Genomic DNA, 15,718 nt, shown 5'->3' on the forward strand with positions numbered 1-15,718 from the left:
AGGAGACAAGAAAAAATCTGGCTTGGTTTTTGTGATCTCTTTGTGCTGCCTCACGTCTTATATTTTTCCAGTTTCTGCTGTAAAGAAAGCTGGTGTTTTTGGAGACATTATTGCCCCATGTGGACTTGCAAAGCAACAACATAAAGCCCCGAAGGACACTTAAAAAAAGAAAAACTCTAGCCTCAAAAACCAAACAAGACAATATCGGAGCAACATATTCATACTTAAAGGTTTGTTGACACTCTAACGTGAAGAGAGATGCACATCCCTAGTAAGTGAAAAGACAATATTTTCGTGGAAGATGGCAGTAGGTCTGTCCTTGTGTCTACCTCTCTCTAACCGTCTGAGAAGCTGACAAATGAAGAGTGAATTGCTGGCTGTCGCTGGTAATCATTAGGTTGTCCACCAGCATTCAAAGTGCTTTTATTTCTGCCCATTAGTTTGGTGAGAAAATGGCCGGGTATGGTCTAGCGTGTTCCCCCCTTACACTCAGACTGATGCAGTAGGCAGGGTGAGCATGGGAGACATGAAAGTGTTTGAAGTATCTCTATTTATGCCAGTGGCAGTTTTGGCTTCTTTTTTTTTTTTTTACTTCAGTGTCTGTAGCATCTCTTTGTACACAACTGACTCAAAAGGATCTACAGCTTTTTCTGAAGTAGCAGTACACACGCATGTCAATATTGTGAGACTGGCGTGTAATTATTATTCAAAGGTTAAAGAGTGGATTGATCCATAGAGGAGTGTCAAGGGCAGATCAAAGGGATTTGGGGGAGTATCGGACCAAAAATGTTAAAAGGTGCTCACTCTCAAACACAGAGACGTCAATCTCTCTGAGAGCACCTTGATGTCCTCAGAGGAGAACTTGATCAAAGCTTTCGTAACAAAGATGGTCTCCGAAGATGATCTGACCTCAGCTGCATTCCGCCTCTGTCTTTCACTTTACTTTTAACAGTCTTCATTTACCTGCCTGAGCTCCTCGGCACTGCCCCTGTTTCCGTCTTTCCTGTGTTTGTGCTGCTGGTTAGACTGTCTGAATATCAATGAAGCAGTCTCACCGATGTATTACAAACACAAGAGAACAGTGATTAAAGATGACATATCTAAGCCTCACTCCCTTCCCCTCTCCTCTCTTCTCTTTTTCACAGGAGATCGCAGCTTACTTGATAACATTTGAAAAGCATGAAGAATGGCTAACGACATCCCCTAAAACAAGGTAAGACAATTACACTCCTGCCCTCTTTTTGAAACATAAGTTAAAATTCATAGCCCTAAAAGTATTACATTCAGGGAGCCAAAATTTCCATTTTTAGTTTTACATAATTTTTAATTCAAGACCATTTCCCTTATGCACAGCCAGCAACCTCCTTCAAGTTCAGTGTAGGATGTTTAATATTACAGGCTGCTGATGGCTGTTCCGAAAAGTTTACCGTTCACAGATAAATGATAGAATATTAATATTGACTAATAATTGCCTTTTAGCAAGTTGATTAACATAACATGCACTGGTGCAGCATCTGCTTTGAATGGTATGGTAATATGTTCCTATCTGTCTGCACATTCACCACTGGGCTAATAACACTGTTGAAGCTGGGAGTGTTTGTCTGGGTCAGGCGTTACACCCACATAGAACAAAATGCCAAGAGCTACTGTGATATTTGAAATAGAATAGGGGTGCCAGCATTGCAGTTAATTTCTTTTGTTAATGTATGCAGATACATATAGGGCCATTTTGCAAATAAAGTACATGTTCTCCTTGGCTTCTCAGCAAACTTTAACACATAAAATTTAATGTCTGCAAACGGATGTGTTTTGTGGCTGCATTGACTGTGTTGTAATTATACAATCTATGTAGAATAACAATTAATAATGCATGTGGCTTTGTAATAGCATTCCTCTACATTTGACAGTGGTGGACAGGTCTTTGTTTGAGTAGCTTTAGCTCTCTCTCACCCCTTCTTATTGCTCTGGGATTGACATTCTTGGCCTCTGTTGTATTGTCTCAAGTTTTCCTGTTGCAGTGTCAGACCATGCAATCTTTTCTCTGCTATAGCAAATGCAGCCTGTTCACACAGTGCACTCCTTTACTAAAGTTTACATGTTCATCCATTTGGAACCAGCTCAATATGTTAAACCTTTCTCTCTCTTTTTCTCTCGAGCCGGACTTGCTATGCTGGCATTAATAGCAGTCCTCATGCATGTGTAAATGGACCCTGGGCTCACTGACATAGAACCCATTCCTCATGTCCCCTCTCCCCACCCCTCCTCTCTTCCACTGCCTCGGAGGGACATTGATAATAGTTCTGCATAAAGACACTGCCAATTAGAATACGTTCTCTGGTGTAATTATGGAGCGCGGGCCAAAAGAGCACTGAGCTCACCTGTTTTTTTTTTTTTATCAAGAATGCCCCCACCTCCCCGGGCCGCTACTCTCCAACTTACCAAAAATGAAACCAGTGGCAGGCTTATTTTAATCACGAGATCTGGCCTGCATAGCTGGTGTTAGACTGACCTTTATTACTCTCTCCAGAACATACAGGTGCTGTTATCTTGCTGTAGTATGGTCAATGACATTAAGGAACAAATATAAAAGGGTTTAAAAAAAGAAGAGAGAGGCTATGACAGGCGCTAAAGCATTACAAATGTCAGAGCGCTGGCATCCTCCAGCCCAAAAATGACACTTGGGTAAGAGACTTTTGATCCAGTCACTTTCTGAACAAATGGTTCTCAGGATGCTCATGGCAACAGTCTGTTACCACTGGCTGTCTGTTTTGCAGTGGTCTCAGCTGCCAGTGTGTTCAGGGATTTCAACCCTGTGTCATATCTCAGTGCAGGTGCTGATATCTCAGCAAACGTGTCACCAGGGAGCAGCCCCTATAGTGTACACCTGCCGTTGACCTGACAACACAACAACACACTCCGTGTTTTAGAGGAGCCATCATTTCAGGACAAGAAGTGTGTGTTTACCTCATGTGTGTGTTTCTGGACAGGAGCAGCAGGGAGAGAGGTTGTGAAGTGTTTGTGTTTTACCAGATGTCAGTGAAAGGGTAGAGAGTAGTGATGGATGTTTGACCAAGGAAGGGTAGGGGGGAGCGAAAGGGTGCGGCATATATGTGTGATTGATGGGAGCTGATTGATGGCTGGCCTCTATATGAAAAGCTCTCTGCTCAAGGTCACAGGTGAAAGGTCAAACTTGGGACACCTGTGGTTAAGTGCTGCGTTATCATTTGTCAACACACGTCTTCGGGTGCGTGTGGGCGTGTGTGCGCACTTCTGATTGTGGGTGCACTTGTCTTCGTGTGGGTTGACCCCTGTGGGGAATAGGCTAAGTAGGCTAATTCTCCCCCTGCCAGCGCCTGTAGACAGGGTCAGTGGGGCATGATGGGAGGCAGAGATAAGCAGCAGGGTCATACACGGAGAGGCACCGCGCTGCATGGCTGCACCGCATGCATGTAACAACTCTGACACATGCAGGTCGTAAACATGGGAGTTGGCCACAGCCAGAGCTCAAGGAGCTGACGCCAGCTGTTTGACCAAGGTGACACGCGATGCAGGACATGCCCTGAATAGAGATGGCATCCTGTCAACACAAGGAAGATGAGATGAAGTGGACCAATTACATGCTTGCACAGACATATTTTATGAGGCTAATGCTCGTGCCCATGAGCCAGGTCCATACAGGAACAATGCAGCCAGTGCTGTCTTCTGTTTGGGTCTGTTTCTGTTTGTTTATCATTTCAAAATCTGAAGCGTGCCAGGGGAAAGTGGTGGAATGCTGAGTGATTGATGTGCCTAGCTCTAGTAATACACATTCCCTTTCAGATAGGAAGTGCAACAGTGCTTAAAATCAATACCAGTGTTCTCCCACTGACTGCTTGAACAGCACTACAGCTAATTCAGGCCGTACCTGTCAGAGCTGGGGAAATCTTTCCCTACTCGGGCTTTACACTTTAATTTACACTCACAGCCTTGCTGGCTTCCATTTCCATTAAAGGGAGAGCCTGGCATTATGGCTTTAATGAAGGCCGCGGCCAGGCTGTGATTTAAGATGGCCGTTACCCCGCACCTTCACTCCACAGGAGGGAACACACTTAAAGGGACAATTAGGATTTTCCTCTCCTGCATCCTTTGAGATAGCCATACTCATTCTTTCCTTTCGCCTTTTTAAAGATGTGTCCATGTTGCTTCTGCTGATGGGATCTGAATGTGCCTGTGGGAGGAGAGTAAAAACAGAAGGATGGCTCAGAAACGTTGCAGTTCCAAATCTAGGCAATAACGTTTGATTTGACCTCATCATGGACGTTACATTGTGCTCCTGTTGAGAGCAGCCATTCGTTGTCCATCATAAATGACACAAATGTCTCCTTGAGGGGCTTTTTCAGAGGTGTTTGTATGCTGACAGATGGAGAAACTATTGACTAGAGGGTGTCACAGATTGGTCAGCCCAAAGAGCTAATGGACACCTGTGTGTCGTATAGAGATAGCTCATTATCCTGAGCATCCCCTAAATGGCACACAGTTTCATGAGTGGAGAAGTTGCACATTAGTGTTTCTTTTCTCCACTGTTTGTTTTATAGGACTGGTTAACAGCAACCCATCTCAAAACACAACAGAGAGAGTGCTTCTACGCCCGTCATCCAGATCGCTCTGTATGTGTGTGCGTGTGTGCTTATTTGTGTAATCTCCTGTCTTGCATAAAATACAAACATACCAACTTGTTACAGCTGTTGGGGAAAAAAGTAGTGGGCTGTGTCAGCCATTTGCTTCGACTTCTACACAATTTTGGAACACGCAGATTTACACATGTGCTTACATGACCACACACACACACTCACACACAAACATTGTATATTGAAACTATCAAACAATAAGCACCAGTCCTTGGAGGGCTCCACAATGACACTGAACCTAGCTGCTCCCACGTCCCAGCGCAATAGCCCTCTCTCCTCCCACATCCACATCCACAGAAACAGCACTCCAGCAGCAGCACTCCAAAATGAAACCAAGTCCCTTTAGACAGCTTCCAAAGACAATGCTTTTATTAAAACCTACAGCAGCGGCGCCACCCCAGAGGCGCGGGCACACCAACAACAGAGTAGAGCAGAACTGAGAGGCAGCCTGAAATCTACTAATGACTGTTTGTTTGCTATTGTGTATGGTGTTTGCTATTGTGTACGGAGCCTGTGAATTTGTGCAGATCTGTGTGTGGGTGTGTGACTGTGTGTGAGTGAGAGCGAAATAGATAGAAGGCATTTCATTTATGCATGTGTACATGTAAATGTGCTCTTGCGTATGCACACAGTATGTCTGTAAGATTGAGAGCATGACTATGCATTTAAAGCCTGCATTGTGGATGAACATATGCAGGCATTTATGAATGTATTCAGATGGCATGTGTGTGTGTGTAATTACCAGTGAAACTGTGTAGATGTGTTTTGAATTGAAAGAATGTTTGTGTATACCGTGTGTATGTGTCTTTTTTTTTTTTTTATAAGAGAGGTAGTATCTGGGTGAGTCTGCCACTGTGAATAAGACCTCCCTAGGCCTATGTGTAAATGCCGTTTCTGTCACCTAGTCTGGCACATAGTGTGAGGAAGTGCTGGGCTTTCTGTGTATGTGTATGTGTGTATAAGTACGGGTAGGGACTGATGTGTAGGATGTGCCTGAGAAGGGCGTCTGATAGTGTTTCGTCCTAATGCTTTGTGGCACTCGTTGGCTGGCAGAGTTTCAGAGGAGAGTGGAAAAGGACAGGAACAGCAGGAGAGAAAGAGAGAGAGAGAGAGAAAGAGAGAGTGTGTGTGTGTAAAAGGAACAAAGAAAGAGGGGCACATACAGAAACAAAGGCATAAAATATAAAGAGGTATTAGATAAGATCACATTGAGACAAAGACTGTAGGACATATGGCACTGAATCAAGCCAGAGTTATGAAAAAAGCCAACATGTCAAGTAAATGTGAAGAGACTTTTCGTGGGGTGAACTAGTGTGAATGCCTTCATCTTTTTTCCTTTGCTTGTCGTTCTTCGCTCCTGTTGTTTTTATCCCAACTCATCATGAGTAAAAGTTTAGTTTGTTGCATAGTGACAGTTCTCCCCTGGCTGCCCCATTCTGTCGGGCCCTGGAGGACACGGTGCCACGCTGCTTCCACCCAGTCAAAAGCCCTGACAAGGACAGCTATGCCCACCTGGGGCCTTTGCAGGCTGGGTGAAATAAAGCCCACCAGGGGAAAGCAGCGAGGACAGGAGTGAGGTGAACCCAGGGAGCATGAGGTAAGAGTGAATGAAAGAGAGAAAATGAAAAATGGCCATCGAAGGACGAGTGAATATGATGGAGCGAGAGCAGTTTAGAAAATGGAAACATGTCGATAAGAGAAGCGAACGGACGAGATGGAGATGGGAGGAATAGTGATGGATGGGGTGAGGAGGAGAAGAAGTGAGGGGGGAGAGGATTTACACAAACAGACGAAGGAGCTAGAGAAAGATGGAATAGAGGGGGATTGAGCTGACATAGGGCGAGGGAGAGAAAAAAGAGAAAAATAGAGTGGGTAAACAGCAGATAGAGATGGAGGGAGGTGAGCAATGGATTCAACTGACAGATAGAGAAAAGTCCTGTGGTTTTGGGGCATGGGAGGGAGAATGCAAACGGTCAATAGATTACAGCTAGTGCTGGGCCAAGTGCCTGGGCCTCAGACTTCTAGCCAACTTAATAGTGTCTCTTGTTTGTCTGTCCTCTAAAGTAATGCCCAAGCCGAGCCCAGGGAAGCAGCCTGAGCCTGAGGCTAGTGAAAATGGACAGGGGACTAGATGTATGTTAGTTCTCATCCCAGCTGCTGTATATTACCCTGGCCAGCTTGCCCACCGGAGACTATTCAATAGAACACAGAACATCATCTAGCTTTATCGCCTTTATTCCCTCTACGCTCACCAGGACTGCTGCTGAAGGCCACAAACGGCAGGATCAGGTCGAGGAATTAATCCTTTGTATTATGTGTCCCTTTTTGTTTGGTAATATTCATTGACGTGTAAGGCATGTTTTTACTGGTACCTTTTAAAAAGAGCACTGAAGTAAAAGAAACTTTACTCTCTAATGCTAAGGTTATCCAAGCTGAGGAGTATTGCACAGCACAGACAGATGAAGCAGCATGATAAACAAGCAGGCCTAGCCTTTCTCGGTATGCCAATATGGAGGAGGAGGTGGAGGGGAAAAAGGAGTGCAGCCAGTGGCTGGCCACAGGAGAGAGGGGATAAATAAATAGAGGAGGAAGTTGATGTCAAGCAGGTGTTCAAGGAGAAAGTGTCAGCCAAGCGGGCCGAGATGGGGAGAAGTGCTGCCTCTGCAGCCTGATAATAAAGACTTAATTCAATTAGCGCTTCTGCACCAGTGAGCAGCGTGCAGGCTGGCTGTCATGGAGTGGGCCATAGACACAGCAGAGCACACCCTCAGCCACCTAGACGACCAGCCCTACTCCGACCCAGCACTTCACTGTGCTCTCTCTCTCTCCCTGGCTCTCTCTTTTAATCGCATCCACACACACACACACACACACACACACATAAAGTAGATCTAACGTATTATTCACACCTGAGTCACTGAGCAGTCCAGACACCAAAACCCTGCCTACACATCTCTCCTACACACACACACACACACACACACAGTAACACTCTGAACACACAGACACACTGCTTCATTCCTCACCCTCATCCCTCCTCACAAACTCTCCTCTGCTCCTTTCCCTTCACCTCCTCAATTTTCTATTTTCAACCCCCCTCTGCTCTCCACCCCCTCTTGTACCTTCCTCTTCCACCTCGTCACTCTGCTCTGTTGGTACTGAGTGACCGTATGTTGGCCAGCACGGTGAGGATTGTGACTGCGAGTCCCTATTTTCAGCCCGTCACGCCCCGGTGCCCAGTTGGGTGCTGTCCTGTAGGCATATGGTGTAGCGGATCCCGGATCCGGGGCCTTTAGAAAGCTCTAGGGGGTATTTCAGTCAAAAACAGACTCCCATCCCACGCACCTCCCCATGCTATTCCCTAGACTCTGCCCTACCACTCTGTGCTTTGGGTGTGGTCCGAGAACGTGTGTGCCTGACCGGTCACTTCATGATCCCATGGGTAATGCGCTAGCACCAGGGAGCGAAACAGGTCTTAAAAGCTCCCACACATACAGGAAGGTGGAGGATGGGGGAAGGAAGGACAGGAAGTGGCACAGGAACAAGAGGAGGAGGAGGAGGAGGAAGAGAAAGGACAGGACACACGGCTTCAGTGATACCGTTTGCTGTTATGTAAAGAGAAGGAGAAAATAGGTCCTGGATGGCTGCCAGATAGCTGGGTGAATCACCAGCAAAGAACAGGCACGACATGGGCGTGCGCACACACACACACGGACGCACACACTGGCACACATTCTGTCCCATTTCTTCGCCCCAGCTGAGCTTCACGGTACAGGAAGTACAGTGGATGATGAGTTGCCACGTGGCACCATTCAATGTGTAAAAATGGCAAATGGCAGGACTGACCTCTTGTACCTCCTCATCATTTAGTGATCAAGGAAGAAAAGCAGCCTGGCTTGCTTCCTCACCAAGGTCTGCTTTGTGGATCACACACTAACACAGAGAGCATTCAGGAATCATAGCCCCCGTTATTTACTTGACCTTTGCCCCTCACCCATCTGCCTGACCTGCATGTTTTGTTTTTTTTTTCAATTTTTCCCTTTATGTCTCTCTCGCCTATTTGATTTGTTTTTGTTACAGAGATAGCTTCTCCGTAAAGGGCACCAGCTCACTCTGCATGAAAACACTTTGGGTATTTCTTACCTGCCTTAGTGTGGAAGATAGTTAGCCTGTTGATTCTGACGAAACGTCTTCATTACAGTAGATTTGTATTAGATAGATACCCCAGCCCTCCACACCCCTGCCCACAGGCGAGACCCTTACTACTTTAACTGCTTCATTAAAGATGGGAGAGGATGGAGTGGGTGGAACGTGGAGGATAGCCATGTATTAATTTTGCATCAGTGAATTAATCAATTCAAATATAAGTCAATTGATAAATTATTCAAATCTTTTTTGTCGTGTGCATTTGAGAGGGGTGCACAGAAGGAAAGGTGAGAACCATTTCAGATTGGATAATTAATATTCATTACTTTTTTAAAATGAAGTAAGAAAAATAGCTATCAATTCAACATCAAGTTTTTTTTTAAATACTGGTATAATTAAGGGTGTTAAGAAAGACAATTCCCACGCAGGATAGTACAATTCCCTGCAATTAAAAGCAAAGAGTTTGATTTCTCTTGTCCTCCTTGTCTCATTCAGCTCATAGTAATAGCTATTACAATCCAAATTGTGCAGCCTTTTTTATATACCACTGCTTGACTGATAGAACTCTGAGAGAGATAAATAAATGAAAAGATGATGAATATTTCTTATCCACTTCATAAGCAAAGATAATTAACAAGCCAGTACAAAATGTGTGCCCTCCACCTGGAGCCCAGTGCTGCCTTGCTGAGAAGTTTTGTATTTGTTTGCTGTATTTTCAATTTTTCATCATTTGTCAGTGCAGTCCTTCATCTTTATTTTTTTCTGTTTGCTAGAGGGTGGTGCTCAGGAGAGTTATGGAGACAGGTCAGCCAAGATTTAAAGTAGTCCCGCTCCTGACCCAAAGGACAGCACTGCTGGATACATTAACATGATAGCGATATGATTATGTTGGAATGGACATGAAGGGTTTCAATTATTTACAGGTGATGTGGCTGTTGAATTGGCAATGAAGTGGCTCGTAAATTACCCCCTCTGTCTAATCAAGCCTCCAGTGGAATAATGGAGCAAGAACTGCCAAGGAGGGAGACTCTCTCCCTCTCTCTCGGTCTTTCTTTCTTTCTCTTTTCAGTGTTTTGGGTGGGGAGTGGGAGGTTGGCTACTTTCACAGTGGGATGATGACACTCTCCAAATGACATTGGTTGAAAGGCAAGAAATGTGCCAGTGAGCACAGGTTTAAAACCTCTCCACTTCATCACTGCTCAGTGCTTTACTGCGCTTTATGTCACCAGACAATGATACAGTGACAGCCAAGCATCAAAATGTGCAGCACCAGCACCTAATGTGCGCCTTGGTTTTGTGCCTGAAAGAGAGAGAGAGAATGAGACAGACATATAGACACACACACACACACACACACAGAGAGAGAGAGAGAGAGAGACAGAAAACCAGACAGGAAAGAGGGCTGCTGTAAAGGTTGGCATGGCTCCGCTCCAGTGCAGCCTTCCCAACAGTAGCAACACTGTTCAGACAAAACACAGCCAGCCACCAGTCGCTGGCTCCTCTCAAGCATCTTCTTCTGTGGCCTGTGGTGTGGGATTCTGCTCAGTTGACTGATGCCCTCTTTGATTAAAAGAAATCAAATGCCAAAGAGTTTAATAGCCTGTTTTAATGTGTCTCCAGTGAGTGTGTTTGATATCTTGCATGTCCTGCTGGTATGCAGACCTGGCACGGTTGATGCAACTTACAAGCTCTACCCACTAAGGAGAGCAGCCCACCAGTAGATACCACCTGCTAACTTTATTTGTCTTCAGTGGAGACCATCATGACCTCAGTTTCTTTTGTACCCCAACCCATGTTAACAATCTCACAGAGGTTCTTAACTGTGTTGGGTTATAGTATATTAAACCTATTTTAAGGAAACAAAGACAGGGATTCGCCTTCCCCACCCACCACCATCACAATCCATAATCACCTAAGGCGGTTTACAGTAGAAAGAGGAGAGGGAGTGGAAAGAGAGCTAGAAATGACAGGAAGATGGAGAGGCAAAGGGGATGTGAGATAAAAGTGAAATGTAATGGAGAGAGAGTACCACCTACCGTTCTGGTGTCTTCTGGCAGAAAGAATCGTTTTGAGGGGAAGACAGGGTGGTCTGTTCTCAGCCACAGCCTAAGCTCTCTTTCTCTCTCTCTCCCTCCCTGAAGAAGCGAATCTGGGGTGACTGCACCCACAATTAGGGCATGAGAGGATTAGTGGCGAGTGGGAAGGTGGTTGGGGGCTGTTTTTTGTTTGTGTGCTTACTATTCCCTGCTATGCATTGTGGCGTTGTTGGATCTGTGTTTTTTTTTTTTTTCAATCCCCATGTTCTCAAAAATAGAAACATCACAAACAACATAACAAGCTAATATGCAAGAAGAGAAGAGGGCAAAATAAGAGTCCAATGTGTGCTGTGTTCCTGTGTGTGTTTGCAGTTTTGTGCATTGCCACCCTCCAACTTTCCCCGTCACCACGTAACACGTCCTGGGAGTATGTTTACTCTCTGTTCCCTTCTTAATGCCTTTACAGACGCCAAATCCCCAGCAACTCCCAAAATGTCTGAACATCCCTCATCTTTGCATCTATTTCAATTGCATTTCATTTTCTTACTGGCAAACACAGAACTCACAGGGGGAGACTAAGCATTAGGGTTATTATGAGTTTAAAGCACTTAAAAGCTTTTGGCCATCCTGACACTAGTAGATGCAAGGGTCCAGAGGAGGAGGGAGGCATCACGCTCCAGTTTTTAGAAAGGCAACTCCCAGATGTGTGTGCTTGAGTGTTTATAAGTGCGTATGCGAGGATTTCTGTTCTGTATGCACGCACACACACACATATATATAAATGCATGCAAGGATTGGCCTGTCTCCAGGAGCCTTGCGTCATGCCCGTAGCACTCCTCAATGTGGCTTGTGGCAGGCTGTATTAGCTCACTGCTCCGCAACAGTCAAATTCTGTATCATGGCATCTTAGCCTGACGCTTTAGAGCTCTCTCCCTTAGGTCACACATGGAATTTAAGAGCTTTTCTGAGGCAAAGAGGTGTGACTCGCCCTGAGACTCCCCTCTTGCTCTCTCTCTCGGTATCTGTGTCTCTCTCCTCTTTCTCTCTCGCTCTTACTTATTTCTCCTCACTTTATTTCCCCCTGCTTTGCTGCTCCACTCAAGAGTCATGGGGCGCACACTCAGCGGTAAACCAATTTCATTTAGTATGTTTTCACATTTTTATCCAATCATGGCATGCTCAGAGGTTTCAAAAGCCACATGACGCTTTTATTGGAGCCTAATTAAGGATCTCTGATTTAATCCATGTAATTTAATAGAGATCAGTCATGGGTGTGAGGCTCTGGCTTTGTGCATAGGGAAGTGGCATTGACGCATTGCAACCCCTGCCATCTACTGCAGCAGGTTAGGGTTAAAGTGCTTCGCACTGGGGCTTTTATGAATGTATGGTGTCCATACCCCACCTGTTGGGCAATAAGGGTACAGAGGCTGGGCATAGGGTTTCAGAAAATGTAGACTTACACTCTTCCTTCACATGCGCAAGTGTTTCTTAACAGCCTGAGCTACGTTACACAATATAGACACTCAGGTGGTTTCACTGCTACCAGCAGATCAGTCAGTACCCAAAGCCATCCGCTCTGTAATTGCCTCTTTCCTTGCTCATTGTTCTCATTCATTTGCCCCTCCGCATACAAAAAGTGGCTGAAGTACTTTCAATTGTTATGTTTGTTTTTCAGAGGTGTGTCTACATCATAGAATGATTGATGCAGGCTGCCTCATTACAATTGTTCACACTTACAGTCGACCCTCGAGACTGTCTGATAAGTTTTAGTTAAGTCTCGGATTGTGATCATTTCAGCTGCTCTTGCGGGAGGATAGAAATGCAATTTAGAGCCGCGCTTTCTAAGCCTTTCCAGCGAGTGACTTGAATGAGAGTAAGAGAGAGAACTGCCTGGCATTGTTCTGTCCTTTTCAGTAGCCCTTCACAACCCTCTAGCCAGCCAGTGTTGTGACGGAGTGTTGAGTGGAGAGAAAGCAGAAGAGCTGAGAACAGCCCAGGTTGGCTGGGGTGAGGGATCGCGTGCTGGGAGGTGTCTAGACGGTCAGGGATAACGGGCCAGACAGAGAGAGTGGGAAGGAGACTGGCAGAGGAGTCTGGGCCAGAGGGAGGCCATGTCGAGGGCATGACTGGATGGGCGCATTATCTAAAATCACGTCTAGTCGCTGTGGACTTCAGCTTCTGGACACTAACAGCATTGACAGTTGACAGGGAGAGCGGCCACTTCCTGGCCCTACACAACATCGCTCACTCCTGTCTCAGTCAGTGACATCTTTCTCTGTTTCTACCCTGACTGTCTGCCTCTTCACTCCATGTTGTGACACATGTAAAATGCAGCCCTACCACTAAACCAGCCAACCAGCAAAATTTTGATTGTTCCGTGTTTCTGCAGGAACTCTTATTTTTCCATAAAGCCAATGTCTGGCAGTCATCCTAAATGTGCACTCTCTTAGAGACTTCCTGTCTGGCTCTGCCATGCTAAACTACATGGCTTTCTTCTGTAAAGTCACAAATTCATGGGATCTCTTGACTTTTATATGAGGTAAGAGTTTTTTTTTTTTTCTTTTTTCCAGCCAATCTGTGGCAGATGAGGAAAAATGTGATGACTAATGTCCCCTATGTGTAGGACTTGGGCTCGTCTCTCTACCGCTCATTATGCCTGAGCCCTACGACAGTTTGGAGGGCGTCGGAGGCATCGCCACGTTGCCCATATGCTTTCCGCGGCTCCTATCTGTCAGAATGTCAGGACGTGGCGGGGGTGCGCTTTTCTGCACCAACAGAGGAGTGGAGTGCAGCACTACAGGAGGGCCTCATTACCGACACACCCCGCAAAAGAGACTCGGGGACGGGCGAGCAGGCATACTGAGCACTGTGTTTAGAACCAGAGGGTGAGCCATTTAAAAGGCACTCAGCCCAACCAACCACCCCTCCCTCTTTGTGACACCATTATCACAGCGGAAAACGTGACACGGGATTTTTCGAAGGAAATGCTGTTACAAATTAACAAAGTAATTAAGGCAAACAAATTGATTCCCTCAACATTTTTAATTGAACTTCTGCCTTTGTGTCTCCATCTGGCCCTCTAACCCACACCCGAACATGCCACTTCTCTATCTGGATTGCCATTAGGGAAGTTAGGTTGTGGCCCACACTCTCCTATGGAGTGTCTAACCAAAGCCCAGACTGACATTTAATCTTCCTCTGGCGCTTTTTGGATATGTCACAGTGCTTTCGTTTTGGGAAACAAATAACTCTGAATCTGTGGTTTTCAGATGTGTGTATGGTAGAGTGTTTGCACAGGTCCAAACACCTGGAACATTTTGTTTTTAGGCTGTGCATTAATCATTTGGCCCTTAGTAAGGTTCTACGGTGCACAATGATCCCAGTGGTTCATGGTAATTCACAATAGAAAGTGGTAAGGTCCCCCCCCAACTCTCAGCCCTCCATCACCATTGATCCATTAAATTTATGTTGGAAGCCACTTTCAGATGGTCAAGGAAAAAATCAAACTTTTGCCCTCAACAATCTGTAATCTATACTGTGTGAATTAGGGTGCATTAGTGATCTGGTCGCTTCTCACTCAGGTGGTTCAAATGCTCACTGGAGGGAGGCACCATTAGAAATTGGGGGGAAACTTTAAAAGAGATTTTCTTTATGACTTTTCAAGGGAGACATTGTTCAAAAAGTTATCTCGGCTGGGGGAAAGTCTTCTCAGTCGACTAATGACTATCAAAGCAGCTCATCTAAATCTCTACTTTATTTTCAAGCTGTTTGGCTGTGCCCTTCTGTAAAAATTGCTCTAGCATTTGAATGGGCTCATTTTCAATATGTATTCATGTAGAAAATGTCTATTTAAGATGGATAAAATGATGTATTCCACATAGACAAGATAGTTGGATGGTCACAAATACCTCAATATTAATATATTTTACAACCAGCAGCAATATTCTATTATAATAACAACAACATTATGAGCCATGAGTATATTTGTATCTAAAATATTCATGATGTTTAACATTGTCACATAATCATGGAGGGTAAAATGGTATAAATCTTTTTGTACCATTCAGAAACAGAAAAGAGAAGGCTGAAATCAGCAATTCATCTGTATAATCACCTCCATGCGAGGACTTTGTGTCACAGTAGTGTGACTTATCTCAGTGTTTAATGATACACTTGTTACAAACTTTTCAACTACTGTCAGAACGCATACTGGATGCTGTAATTCAGTATGCACTCTGCTCTTCCAGAGATGACCACAGGTTCAGGATGGATCAGGTCCGGATCGAGAGGGTGGGGCTTATTGCAGTTCCACACAACACTATCCCATGTCCCCTAATTAAATCGCCCAGTCCCATGTAGCGTGGAAGCTAGCGGTTCGGCAGATGTAGCGCCATGTTAAACTTTATGTTGCTTGAAAATGCCTTCCGCTCCAAGTGCATTTGAGACAGAGATGGTTTGACTGTAAAATGATGTGTTTTATGGCACCGTTATCAGGGCGATATTCCTTAAAGATGCAGCGCTGCACATTGTGGCATTCTCCGTCTGCAGGAGGAGAGCAAATTGATATGAACAGATCAACAGAGCTATGCCCTTCTGGACGTCCTTGGCACCATACTTGGCCCTGAAATTGATTTCTCTCCATATCTCCTATGCCAAAAAATCTCTCATTCAGAGATTTTATACTCCCACTGCTGACACATTTTTGTTCAGGTTTGGAGAGGATGGTACTGTTGGAATGTCATTCATTTCCTCCCACATTTTTTTCTCCACACTTTTAAAGTAACCTAATAGTATTGCAGTGTATTGGATAGTGGTATTTGTCAGTTTAGTGTTTGTGTATGTGTTTGTCCAGGTATATGCATGTATGAG

The 15,718-nt window shown here is 45.0% G+C and overlaps 1 protein-coding gene across 8 annotated transcripts in view; it reads left to right on the top strand.

Annotated features, from left to right (window-relative positions):
- camta1a (calmodulin binding transcription activator 1a) overlaps window positions 1–15,718 on the top strand; it is a 274,478-nt gene that overhangs the window by 121,774 nt on the left and 136,986 nt on the right. For all 8 annotated transcript variants that reach the window (XM_051071351.1, XM_018674475.1, XM_018674476.1 and 5 more), the window contains one exon: window positions 1,146–1,213. In XM_051071351.1, the coding sequence (XP_050927308.1) occupies window positions 1,146–1,213 (68 nt within the window). The remainder of the gene's footprint in view (window positions 1–1,145; window positions 1,214–15,718) is intronic.

Source organism: Lates calcarifer, linkage group LG6 (assembly GCF_001640805.2).
Source record: "Lates calcarifer isolate ASB-BC8 linkage group LG6, TLL_Latcal_v3, whole genome shotgun sequence".
Classification (NCBI taxonomy): Eukaryota; Metazoa; Chordata; class Actinopteri; family Centropomidae; genus Lates; species Lates calcarifer.